The 13889-nt window shown below is 43.8% G+C and overlaps 2 protein-coding genes across 2 annotated transcripts; both read left to right on the top strand.

The window, feature by feature from the left end:
* The first annotated feature begins 6770 nt into the window (after positions 1-6770).
* Positions 6771-8095, top strand: LOC145449696 (protein FRA10AC1 homolog). Its single transcript, XM_080328108.1, has one exon. The coding sequence runs from the start codon at positions 6984-6986 to the stop codon at positions 7920-7922; it is 939 nt and encodes a 312-aa protein (XP_080184234.1). The 5' UTR covers positions 6771-6983; the 3' UTR covers positions 7923-8095.
* Positions 8096-8151: 56 nt separating this feature from the next.
* Positions 8152-10948, top strand: LOC145449688 (GATOR2 complex protein WDR24-like). The gene has a single exon (XM_080328099.1). It carries the CDS (start codon positions 8152-8154, stop codon positions 10771-10773), a length of 2622 nt encoding a protein of 873 aa, XP_080184225.1. The 3' UTR covers positions 10774-10948.
* The last annotated feature ends 2941 nt before the right edge of the window (positions 10949-13889 follow it).

The following is a 13889-nucleotide window of genomic DNA, read 5'->3' as shown; positions in this document are numbered from 1 at the left end:
CACTACGCCAAAGTCGAAATAATCGGTTTCGGATTAGGATTTTACAATTATTTCACACCTTTTTGAATAAGTGTCAACTTCACAGAGGATTAGGGTTGGGTCAGAAATAAGTGAAAATTTGTCGGTATTCGAATCACCGGCTACGCCGGTTCTATGGTAAACCAATTACTAAAGTAACACCATGCGACTGATTACTAGATTTAGCAAACTATTTCGCACTGACTGGACTAGCGTAATAATCGATAGTAGCACACGGTTGGACGGGAAACAATTCAGCACACAGGTCATTCGAAATATAGGCCGCACGCGCTGTGTAATCCTCACAACAAGCCACGTTTCCGTTTGTGCGGTTATTGTTGGTGACTCGTACATATTCAACACCGCGCGAGAGATGTCTATACTCGAAAGTACGAATCACGACCGCACCCATAAGAACACATGGTGAATCACCAACACAGCCTATGCGCGAAAGCACGACATGCGAAAGTACGACGTGCGAGAGATGCCTATACCCGAAAGTACGAATTACCACCACGACACCGGTTGAGTGATCCCTATACCGAAAAGGGTTACCGGTCGAGAGATGCCTATACCGAAAGGGCGATTCACGGCCGCACCCATAAGACACAATAGCCGCTTGCGACCCCCGCCATAAGACACAATAGCCGCATGCCACCCCCGTCATAAGACGCAATAGCCGCTCGCCACCCCCGCCATAAGAAATAAGTGCCGCTCACCACCCCCGCCATAAGAAATAAGTGCCGCTTGCCACCCCGGGTTTCCCAGCCGCTTGCGACCCCGCCATAAGACATAAGAGCCGCTTGCCACCCCCGCCATAAGATGCAATAGCCGCTCGCCACCCCGCCATAAGGTATAAGGAGCCGCTCACCACCCCCGCTTTCCCAGCCGCTCACCACCCCGCCCATAAGAACCAATGGCGCGTCACGAGAGATCTATATAACTACTGCTATCAGCTCAGGAGCACGTCTGTGATCAAATAGTGCGCAGCTATCAGCTCCGGAGCACGTCCGGGTTGAAATAGTGCGCAGCTATCAGCTCCGGAGCACGTCCGGGTTCAAATAGTGCGCAGCTATCAGCTCAGAAGCACGTCTGGGTTCAAATAGTGCGCAGCTATCAGCTCCGGAACAAGTTCGGGTTGAAATAGTGCGCAGCTATCAGATCAGGAGCAAGTCCGGATGCAAATAGTGCACAGCTATCAGCTCCGGAGCACCAGTGGACTCGAATTAGGCGCAGCTATCAGCTCCGGAGCACTTCCGGATTCAAATTCATTCATTACATTGCATGCAAGGACTATCTTCGTGATTTTCATTGTACAGGCGGTGAACAGATATTCTGACATCCACACGGGATCAAAAGAAATTTCGTTACTTTGCATTAAAAGCTCTGCTTACGAATAATTATGCAGCTGTAAATAAATATTTGTTATAATATTGACTAACACCTGTGCTATTCCGTGGATGTAGTGTAGGCCTTCACTGCTAACGGCTCTGCCTATCATAGATATTCACTGATCTGATATCGGGCGTGTGCGACTGCAGGTAGGCCTATAGTAGGCTTACCATACGTCCTCTTTTAAGAGGATTTGTCCTCTTTTTTGACTTTTTTGAAAGTGTCCTCGGAGGACGCCCTTTTGTCCTCTTTTTTGAGATTTTGTCCTCTTTTTTGAAAATTTAGGTCAGATTTAAATCAAATTGCCAGCGATGTGCCGCAAATTAGCCGTGAAGTGACGCTCCGGCGGGTATTTCGGAGGGAAAAGCGGTGATTTCAGCTCTGAGCGAAAAGTAGACCCTTTTTTTTTTTTTTAGTCATCCACCTGGCAATGTGGAGAGAAAAACGTTATTTTGAGCTGTGAGCGAAAGTGATGACCTTTTTTTTTTAGTCAACCGATCACGAAGTGGGAAAAATTTACCGGTTTTTGAGAATTCTTCTCCAGTTTTGCATTTCTGAAATTTCTGAAAAAGTGTCCTCTTTTTACATTTCCAAAATATGGTAAGCCTAGCCTATAGTATATGGAGGCCTAGGCCTATATACTCACTACACGGGCCTTATACGTATCTAATTAATATAATGCACGCCCCAAAGACAATATTTCGATACTGGTGCACCAGAAGAATTGTGTGTTACTTTGATTGGTATATCACGAATGAAATATAGCTCGGAGACCTACTTGCCTGGGAACTATATCAAACTACTGTGAGTAAATGAAGCCGCTGCACATTCCATGCATAAGGGCACGTGCCAACAAGCTTGATTCAAACATTCATGAAATATATCCGCGATTGGATGAAACGAAAGTCTCACGTTTTACATAATGACTACAGCGGAGTAATTGCCGTCGAAAAATTTGGATTATGAATAAAATAGTATTCACGGTGATTAATTCTTTAATTATATATTATAGTGGTGCCCATCGTAAATACTATTTTATTCAAATCCAAATTTTTCGACGGCAATGACTCCGCTTCCACTGTTTGGAATTGAACCAAATTTGGTGAACACGTTTCTATAGACAACCCAACACTTTCATGGGGTGAACAGAAAATTTTCAAATTTTTTGTTATTTATTTTTATATAATAAATAGAATCTTTCTTCTCCTGTAGCAATGCGGCTACTGGTTGGAATGGAACCAAATTCAACATCCGAGTCATGACTCGAGTCAGGGTTGTAATGACTCGAGTCATGACTCGACTCGAGTCCTGAATCGACTCAAGTCACAATTTTCATGATGACTCGACTTGACTCAAATCATTTTCTCAAAATACGGAACAGACTCGACTCGACTCGAGTCTATATGTGTAATGACTCGACTTGGGCTCGAGTCATTGCACATGACTCGAACCAAGTCATATGATTCAAGACTCAGACGGCCAAGACCGACATTTCATGCTTCGGAGCTGATAGCTGCGCACTATTTGCATCCGGGCACGCTCCAGAGCTGATAGCTGCGCAATATTTGAGCCCAGACGTGCTTCTGAGCTGATAGCTGCGCACTATTTGAACCCAGACGTGCTGCTGAGCTGATAGCTGCGCACTATTTCAACCCGGACGTGCTCCGGAGCTGATAGCTGCGCACTATTTGAACCCGGACGTGCTCCTGAGCTGATAACTGCGCACTATTTGCATCCGGGCATGCTCCGGAGCTGATAGCTGCGCACTATTTGAACCCGGACGTGCTCCTGAGCTGATAACTGCGCACTATATTTCAGTGTTGGGATCAAGTCACTACCTTCGAGTCACGAGTCATTTCGAGTCATTACCCATTTTGACTCGAGTCAAGTCAAGTCAATCGATTTTCAGAGGTGACTCGAGTCAAGTCAAGTCACTCGATTTTCGGAGGTGACTCGAGTCAAGTCGAGTCAAGTCAAGTCAAGTCACGAGTCAAGTCACAATTCAAGTCAAGTTGCCTTTTCGAAGCATAGGGCATGATAACTGCATTGCATTTTGCAAGCTGTCTGAAATACAGATTGAGAGGTCATTGATTTTGAACCGATGAACGAATATAGAGTTAAATATACACGCAAGAAGGCGCTGTATCGCTCACATGTACGTATAACTGCTATACCACAGTCTATAGTTACAAACCAAAATAGAGAATAGATACGAATTGACAGGACGCAATACATTACCCATTTAAAGAGCTTCTTGGAGGTACAGAACTTCAATATACAATGAACCCGAATATTTTCGGCTGACACTCGTCAGGGGTAATCGTCAGCAACTAGTAGAGAATTGGAAAGAACATTGTATATCAACAATCGTATCACAAAATATGACGTAACCAGCATGAAAGAGAGAGCGTTCAATGTACTATTTTTAGGTGGTACACGAACTCCTTTACCCATTTACAAATCGAAATGATACAATTCGAGTCTGTGCCAATGGTTGAGGACTATATAAACTGTATTCGAATTCAATTTCAATAAAAGAATAGGTTTGGTTAAAGTAAAAACAGAGATTATTTACTTTACTATACTAATAACCGACAACGTAAGCTGTAAGCTTCGATCACTCTGTTTGCGGTCAATTTATTTGTGAGGGAACAATGGAGGCTCAGTAAAACGCACGATCATTAAATGATTGGTCGCGATCATGGGTTACACACGCGTTTCGCGAACAATCCGAACATATGCAAGATTCAGTGATTTTTATCGACACCGATTACTTGATGACTTGAAATTGACTCGTGAATTCTGCTCCGAGTCACGAGTCAATCCACATTTCTGATACGCCGAGTCAAGTCAAGTCAAGTCATTTTAGCAAAGTGACTCGAGTCAAGTCAAGTCATTCGAAAAAGGTGACTCGAGTCTGACTCGAGTCAAGTCATGACTCGAGTCATCCCAACACTGCTATATTTGCATCCGGGCATGCTCCGGAGCTGATAGCTGCGCACTGTTTCAACTCAGACTTGCTCCGGAGCTGATAGCTGCGCACTATTTCAACTCAGACTTGCTCCGGAGCTGATAGCTGTGCACTATTTCAACTCAGACTTGCTCCGGAGCTGATAGCTGCGCACTATTTCAATCCGGACTACCTCTGGAGCTGATAGCTGCGCACTATTTCAACCCGAACTACCTCTGTAACTGATAGCTGGGCACTATTTGAGCCCAGACGTGCTCCTGAGCTGATAGCTGCGCACTATTTGCATACGGGCATGCTCCGGAGCTAATAGCTGCGCACTATTTGAACCCAGACGTGCTCCTTAGCTGATAGCTGCGCACTATTTGAACCCAGACGTGCAGCTGAGCTGATAGCTGCGCACTATTTCCACCTGGACGTGCTCCGGAGCTGATAGCTGCGCACTATTTGAACCCAGACGTGCTGCTGAGCTGATAGCTGCGCACTATTTCAACCAGGCGTGCTCCGGAGCTGATAGCAGCGCACTATTTGAACCCGGACGTGCTCCTGAGCTGATAACTGCGCACTATTTGCATCCGGGCATGCTCCTGAGCTGATAGCTGCGCACTATTTGCATACGGGCGTGCTCCGGAGCTAATAGCTGCGCACTATTTGAACCCAGACGTGCTCCTTAGCTGATAGCTGCGCACTATTTGAACCCAGGCGTGCAGCTGAGCTGATAGCTGCGCACTATTTCAACCTGGACGTGCTCCGGAGCTGATAGCTGCGCACTATTCGAACCCAGACGTGCTGCTGAGCTGATAGCTGCGCACTATTTCAATCCGGCGTGCTCCGGAGCTGATAGCTGCGCACTATTTGAACCCGGACGTGCTCCGGAGCTGATAACTGCGCACTATTTGCATCCGGGCATGCTCCGGAGCTGATAGCTGCGAACTATTTGAACCCGGACGTGCTCCTGAGCTGATAGCTGCGCACTATTTTAACCCAGACGTGCTCCTGAGCTCATAGCTGCGCACTATTTGAGCCCAGACGTGCTCCTGAGCTGATAGCTGCGCACTATTTGCATACGGGCGTGCTCTGGGGCTGATAGCTGCGCACTATTTGAACCCAGACGGGCTCCTGAGCTGATAGCTGCGCACTATTTGAACCCAGACGTGCTGCTGAGCTGATAGCTGCGCACTATTTCAACCCGGACGTGCTCCGGAGCTGATAGCTGCGCACTATTTGAACCCAGACGTGCTCCTGAGCTGATAGCTGCGCACTATTTGAACCCAGACGTGCTGCTGAGCTGATAGCTGCGCACTATTTCAACCCGGACGTGCTCCGGAGCTGATAGCTGCGCACTATTTGAACCCAGACGTGCTCCGGAGCTGATAGCTGCGCCCTAAACGATACGTGACCTTTAAATGACCTGTATGTCTGCGATTTTTGGTGATAGCTGCGATAGCTGTGATAGCTGAGTATATACACAGTAGTGATAGCTGCGATAGCTGCGGGAGCTGCGATAGCTGAGTATATTCAGTATCCACGGGCCGTGTGAAATTTGTTGATAGGCTAGCGAAAAATTTACATTACTGTGAAATTGTAGTAAGTAGGGCAAGCGTTTTTTACAGCTTCCTATATCATAATAGGTTACTCACAATTTATGCAGTATGATGTTTTAATTTGTTTGTAGAAATTTTATATTGCGACTTATCTATTTTATGCAAAGTTATACTGCTATACTTTTATAAAGTATAGGCCTATTGCGCAAAATGTAAAGGAGTGATTTAGCAAACACGTTATAATACTATTTCTAGTACGGTTTTATTCGCTTCGCTTTGATTAATGATTTCAATTGATTTGCCGTGTTGGAATCCCGGTACGTTTAGCGTACCGGTAATATATTTAGTGTGACAAGACGGTTCTTAGCGTCACCTGTATGTAGTCAGTAAAATCTTTGGCGTGAACGAGACACTGATTCCGTATTAGTTGATTTGTACAACAAAAAAGCGATGTGATGCAGTGATGGATTAACTACATCTCCATGCTATCTATGACCATTTGCTTGCAAGCTAGCATTTCAGCAACCCCAGGGCCCAGCCTAGCGCGACAGTGCCCGTACTATATATAAATAGATAGCTTGATTAATTAATTTACTTTTTTTTTTTAAATTTGGGGTCACTGGGTTACCTGTTTCAGTCCATTGACTTTCTTGAGTCTTCAACACTGACTTTTGCTGCTATGACTTGTATAAAGTTTGCACACCTAGGGGTATTGGGTGGAGTATTTGACTTCTTTTGAGGGGAGGGTCATCGCTTTGCTATTTTGCTTTTTGCAGAAAATTATTTTGACATTGCGTTATTTCCTGCTACGAGCAAAAATGTAATTTTCCGCGGTCTGCGACTTTTGTTAAAATTAAGTGCAATTTTCTCACGATATGAGTGCAACAAAACTTGGCCTAGTTATAAGGTCAAGGGTATACAATTAATAACCAAGGAGATTACTACACTACAATAACTTGAAGTTGATCAACTATTTTAGCTATTTCGTTAAATTGTGATGTGTATATATATTGCTCATGTGTATTGTGTGTTGCAGAACTCCCAACGGATAGATAATTGATATGTATTCTAAACGCCATAAATATGATTATGGGTCAGAGTTCAGTGGTTCGGAAAGTGAAGCTGAACATGCCAAGAAAGCAAAATACGACCATAGTCTTATGGGATCCGCTCATCCTCCGAAGATGGGTTTATTTCGAAGCTCTGGACTTTCAAATACCCACAAAATTCCATCGAAGAAAACATTTAGCGCTGAACTTGATAAGCAGGAGGGAAGAAGAATGAGACATCACGGCATACTAGCAATGAATGCGTTTGCAAGGCATCAGAAATTCGTTAACGATTACCTTATCTACTACGGTGGGCAACGTGGGGATTTCAAGCAAGCTCCTGCTAACTCCATTACCGAAAAGGAAATCATTCAGCAAAATAACAAATTCCTATGGGATGACGAAGGAGGTAACTTCTCATGGGAACAACGACTTGCTTTGAAATACTGGAAGAAATTGTATAAAGAATACACCATCGCGGACTTGTCTCACTTTAAAGAGAATAAAATCGCTTTAAGATGGCGTATCGAAAAGGAGGTGATGAGCGGAAAAGGGCAGTTCATTTGCGGTAACAAAAAATGTCAGGAACAGGAAGGCTTGAGAAGCTGGGAGGTCAATTTTGCCTATATAGAAAACAGCGAGAAAAAAAACGCGCTGGTGAAATTACGACTTTGTCCCGAGTGTTCTTACAAGCTCAATTATCACAAAAAGAAACGGGAGATTAAACGCAAGAAACGTAAATCGTCTACAAAAGAAAAGCATGATGATGTCATATCAGATGCTCCTGGCAGCACCTTGATACCATCAACTAGCTCTTCCAAAGAACGGAATCCGACACCTATTTCTAAAGATACAGGAGATCAACAGGATAAATGGACCCGTCCACCAGTCCAGGAAGATATAAGCAGAGAAGACGAATTTGATAAATATTTTGATGATATGTTTCTTTGAATCTTGTTCATTTAATTTAAGATCTATCTTGTATTTGCTGACTTACGTTATCCCGGAACTTACAATTAACATACGTCTCTTTTACTGGTCAGTAAAAGTTTTTTTGTCCACATTCTTAAAGTTGAGTTTTATATGTCGCCGCAATCAATTCTACTTATATTCTATTTTCAGAAGTTACTAGTTAATCTACCAAATTTTGTATGTTGTCGCGGTTGCACAGTATACCGAAATGAAGAAGAATCAGATTGTATCGGAACTAGGGTCAACTATGTCTCATGGAAGTTCTGTCTCGAGACACAGTAAGACTATGCAGGTTCATGTGGGTGGTCCTGTCAATATGCTGTCCACAAATAAGGACAGTTCGATGATAGTTGTCTGTGGACGCAACGTTTTGAAGCTATTCTCTGTCGAGGAAACTTGCTTCAACGAAAAAATCAATATGCGAGTAGGCCGGCGACCGGGATTGAGCTTGAGCTGTGCTGATGTAGCATGGAACCATGTCAATGAAAACATAATTGCCACGGCTGCCACAAACGGACATATCATTATATGGGACCTTAATCTTCCTGGGAGAAATAAGCAAATGACCGAGTTTGTGGATCACAACCGCTACGTAAACTGTATCGATTTTCACAATTCCGAACCCGGGAGATTGCTCAGCGGGTCACAAGACTGTACGATGAAAATGTTTGATATCCGTAAAATGAGCTGCGTTGCCAGCTTTGCTGATGCGCACGATGGGGTCCGAAGTGTACAATTCTGTCCGCATGAATACTTTCAGTTTGCCGCGTCATTCGATAACGGTTCGGTACAATTGTGGGACTATAGGAATACTTCCACGTATCTGACGCAGTTCATTGCCCATAAGGGATGTGTCTACAGTCTCGAGTGGCATCCAGATCATAAAGAAAAGAACAGAATAGCCACCGGCGGTAGAGACAGTAAAATTAAAGTGTGGGAGATGAACGATCATGCGATGTACGAGCATGTTGTTATCCCCACGCACTCATCGGTCGCAATGGCCAGATGGCGTCCTAATCGAAGTAATCAAATCGCGAGCGTGGCGATAATGCTGGACCATTCCATTAATGTGTGGGATTTGCGACGTCCTTTCGTTCCGTTTGCTCATTTCACTGAACACACTGACGTGACCAAAGGCATCGTTTGGAAAAACGGCGACCCGGAGGTTCTCTTCTCATGTTCCAAAGATGGTACTTTATATCAGCATACAATGAAAGACGCTGAGAGACCAGGCGAACACTGTAATTTGTCAGGTCTCGCCGTAAGTTGCCGCGGATATTTAGGCTATGCAAGCACTGACAATACTCCTTACGTTGAAAATCCTACGACTGCCAAGAAACACGCGAGGTTTGGCTTTCGTACGGTTGTCGGTGTCGGTAACCAGCTGAGGCTTGACGTCACGTCATCATTACAGACGATGACCCATCCAAGCGTAAACGCAAAGCTGGCAAAGTTTTTGAACTCGAGTTCTGACTTTGCGGTGCATTTGACTAAAGTAAAACCTGATAAACTTCAAAAGCCCGATAAGCAACATGCCGATAAACTATATCCTATGTATTTTGTGAAAGCTGCGAAACGTTATAAGCTTCACGGAATGCCCTTTGCGGATCTTTGTGATCACAACGCTGGTGTGGCGGATCAATTGGGCATGTTTCGAGATAAATGCGTCTGGTTGTATATCAAAGTCCTGTTCCACGGAGCCATATGTAAAAAGCCGGAACGCAGTAATTCAAACTCATTCCACACCGGTTCGTTGGAGAAACATACCTCAAAACTTGGCAGGGATTTACAAAAGAACGGTGCCATGACAACGGAAAGCAATTTTGAAGACTCTGATCAGCATTCTGACGCCGAGACGGAGCATTATCTGACAGACATTGCCAGGGGCAATGCGACCTCAGAACAAGATTGTTATTATTCAGAAGTCGAAGACATGTTAGATACGGAAGCTTTCAGTAGCAACATGATCACATCTGATGGCGATGGATTTATGTACACAAACTGGCTGCCTACAGAAGCCATTCAGCGTCGTTTAGTTTATCAAAATAATGAACTGGAGAATATCGCCGATCCTAATACGTGTGTAGAAGATGATAGGTTAATAACTGCTTCCCCTATAACTATTCCCAACGGTAAATATGTGGCAAGTAGTTTTGAGCGAGCGGAACAGTCCAAGAAAAGTAATAAAAAGAGCATGTCTTCAAAGACTACAGCTCAATCGCCTCCGCCACCCGGCTCTTCTCCAACGTCTCCTGTAGTGCATCTATATCCGACTGAATCGCCATACCTTCCACTTAGCGAGAAAGCAGAGCTGCTCAAAGATGTACTCGAAGACGTTCTGAACAACGATAATGGCATTCAAATAGTAACATGTGCAATATTAATCTTGTGTCACTACTGTCCCACGTTGCAATTGCCTATTAGCGACGAGAGAATTGAGCATTTGCAGAGCACCTACTTGAATCTGGTTACCAAGTTTGAATTGTGGAATCATTTCGCCGAAATTTTGAAGCTTAGCAATCTTCTGTCTATTCGAAGTTTGAATTCGGCTTGTGTGATACACAGTAACTGCTCATTGTGCGGCAAACGTTTGTCATTCAGCGGTCGCTGGATTTGTCCAAAGCACCAGGATCCCGATCATAGGCAAGTCGGCCTTGGTTCTGGGGTAAAGTGTGCTCTCTGCCATACTGTGATCAAAGGCCTGTATACTTGGTGCCAAGGTTGTGGACATGGCGGTCACACACAATGTATGGAAGAATGGTTTGAATTCCCTCACAGTAAGGGACGTTGTCCTACAGGTTGTGGTCATGTTTGTACGAGATGTCTGTGATAAACTGACTGTGTTCAATATAATGTTTGGTGACTTCGTCAATGAACCATTGTTGATGCTGGGATTGCTGAGTCAGAGCATCTATGCAACACGAAGACTTGTGCTCTGTTACTGTGCAAGTGTACCTGTACATGTACAATAATGTACATAGAAGTACAATCTCTTTATGAATGAGGATTCGTCTATGATTAGTATTGAACACATTGGGAAATAATATCGCCACCATTGATTGGTTCCAGCCATGTAATCCGCAAGTTTAGAGCGTGAAAAGCGAAACTAGGCATTTTGACGAGCTCCAGATATATTCGTCTCGGTGTGACGATATGCTTTCGCTGTTCAGTTTCGAGGGATAGGGAGTTTCTATGATATTATAGCACATAGCACCAGAGTTGGTCAGTAACAGAATTACTTTTACATTTTTGAAGTAACCAAGCACTTCCCCTCTACTTCTAGTACTTACTCAAGTAGAACCAGGGTTGTAACCAAGTCACAAGGCTCCGAGTCACAAGTCAATCTCAGTTTTATAGTTTTGACTCGAGTCAAGTCGAGTCACTTTCAATTCACCACCGAGTCAAGTCCGAGTCCAAGTCACCGAGCAGAGGGTCGAGTCCGAGTCATGGTATTATGACTCGAGTCGAGTCCAAGTCATTGTGTTGACTGCCCAGTTTCCAGTTGAAGGCTTGTTAAATCCAGTTTATATAACTCTGTTTGGTGATATCGAATGGTTCGCATTGATAATATTCTAATTTTCGTCATTTTTAGTAGTTTCTTGACGCATTTTCAAGTACCAGTACCAATAGACGAAGTCCCAATAGTGTGATTACTTAACTATTCCTCGAAATTACAATGAAACGTCGGTGTTGGCCTTCTGAGTCTCGAGTCATATGACTTGGTTCGAGTCATGCGCAATGACTCGAGTCCAAGTCGAGTCAATACACAAATTGACTCGAGTCGAGTCATTTCCTTATTTTGAGAAAATGACTCGAGTCAAGTCGAGTCATCTGAAAAACGTGACTCGAGTCGGACTCGAGTCGAGTCATGACTCGAGTCATTACAACCCTGAGTAGAACCAATTTTTTGTTACTTCTACTTGATAATATTTTGTGATTCACGTACTTCTTGCTATTAACAGTTTGTGATGTAGAAGTATTATATTCTTCCAATGAGAGAGAGAGAGAGAGAATAAGACTTTTTTCGTGTAGTACCAGCCATAATAATTGAAGTATTTAACTATAATTTAACTATCACAAAAGTTAAGGAAAGTTCAGAATTTTTGTCGTGTATCGCGCAAAACAGATATTGTGTGACCAGTATGTTTTCACGAAAGTTGTTGTTTGTAGTATTTCGGTTGTTTATCGTCTATTATGGTCATATACACCGGGCCAATTTTCATCATTTTTATTCCGTTATCTGCCGACTTATAGCACGGCCTACTTCTAGACTTTTATAAGACACCACTTACACCAGGGGCGGCCAACTTCTCTAGTCAGCGGGGCGGATATAGGAAGATTAAGTACTTGGCGGGTCGGATTGCTGAATCGATACATTATTCGCCCATTTGTCCACATATACAAGGTGTAAATCGTATTTATTGACAGCAATGTCACTTCAAAGCCATTTCTGGCCGATAATGACGAAGACGATGTGGATTTGAGAACAGCATTGTCATACAGGCGCCGCCATGTCTGCTTCTCTCTGATCAATCAACACGCAGAGCAATCACTAATTAAGGTTTCACGGGGTTCGATAAGCCCGGTGCCCCAAATTTACCAAGATATCAATTGATTAGGGCTGAGTAGGTGACGAGATAGCGTCGTTGTTCAACAGTGTGGCCTATTTTATCTCGATATTGAATTCATGCGTACCGCGGCTTCTACGACATTTGAAAAGTGGCCCGCGACCCGTTTTCAGTTGACAACCCCTGGCATAAGTGCTGTCTTTCAAAAGCCTAGAAGTGTGCCGTGCTACAAGTCGGCGGCTACGGAATCAAAAATAAGAAATATCGGCCTGGTATAAATGACCGTTGTAGTCGACAAATACCATGATTACCACAAGCGATATTATGGTTGAGTACATCGGAAATGCCGATGCTGCAAGTCTTCCCGCTTCGACGAACTTAACGCGTAAGCTCCACTCTCGCACGCTGCGCAGTGCGCAGACATGTAGATTACAACATACAGTCAGTAAAATTTGACGTAGTAAGCAATTAAGTAGCGGTAATCTCGGCAGACTGTAGTCGCGGACCACATCATCATAAAGACGGAAAACTGTCCGCGGGCCGTATGTTGCCCGTCCCTGGCTTACACTGATGAGAAGGCGAAGAGGAGCCTAGATGAACTGCAACAATCGAGTAGGAATTCTGGGGTCGGACTCGAACCCGCAACGCATTGGTGTTGCAGCTGTGGGTTACACCACCAGCACCTCTCTCTTCAGATAGGGAAAAAGTGGTTCTTGACTTTCAGCGTTAAACCGCTGAAACTGTAAGGGCAAAATACATGAAATATATTCCCCCTGTTCAAATATTGTAGTTCTATTTCTCTTATGCGCGGTATCGTTGCTGAGAGGTCTTCTAATTAATCTGAGTTCTTTTGTTCGGAGGAAATTACGAAGTAAAATTGCACGCAAATGACATTTTACGAGCTACCATATTGTTGTTCACGTAACAATCACCGCGCAAATCGGTAATGCGGTTTCTCATTATAAAACTCCGTATTGCTTTTATTAACTACGGGCCTTGCGTTGATTTCAGCGCCGCTACTTCTATTGGAAGTAACTTTAGGATGATTTTAAAAGGACTACTACTCGTACTTGAGTAGATTCTTGCTTCGCTACTTCTACATGAGTAGCTTTTTTGACTACTTTGACCACCTCTGCGTAGCACGAATTCCTCTTGATATTCGATTCGTAATCGTCGGCTTTGTGTGTCTTCCATATTTTCATCCGTTCAATTCGCATAATACAATCGTCGTACCTAGTCATGGGCTGATGTAAATGTAATTAAATACCGCTGATTATGATTCTGCTACCATCTTGATGCAACGCACGGTAGAAATTATCGTAAATATGAGGATTGCTATAAAATTGTGATATGTGAAAAACATGTTCATTCACATTGC

The sequence above is a fragment of the Botryllus schlosseri genome, chromosome 11, assembly GCF_051294905.1.
Source record: "Botryllus schlosseri isolate E-star chromosome 11, Bs_hap1, whole genome shotgun sequence".
Classification (NCBI taxonomy): Eukaryota; Metazoa; Chordata; class Ascidiacea; order Stolidobranchia; family Styelidae; genus Botryllus; species Botryllus schlosseri.
Note: the sequence above shows the minus strand (reverse complement) of the source record. Positions and strands in the feature narration are given on the sequence as shown.

Excerpts from the sequence above, each read along its gene's own strand:
- LOC145449696 (XM_080328108.1), top strand. The coding sequence starts at position 6,984 with ATGTATTCTAAACGCCATAAATATGATTATGGGTCAGAGTTCAGTGGT.
- LOC145449688 (XM_080328099.1), top strand. The coding sequence starts at position 8,152 with ATGAAGAAGAATCAGATTGTATCGGAACTAGGGTCAACTATGTCTCAT.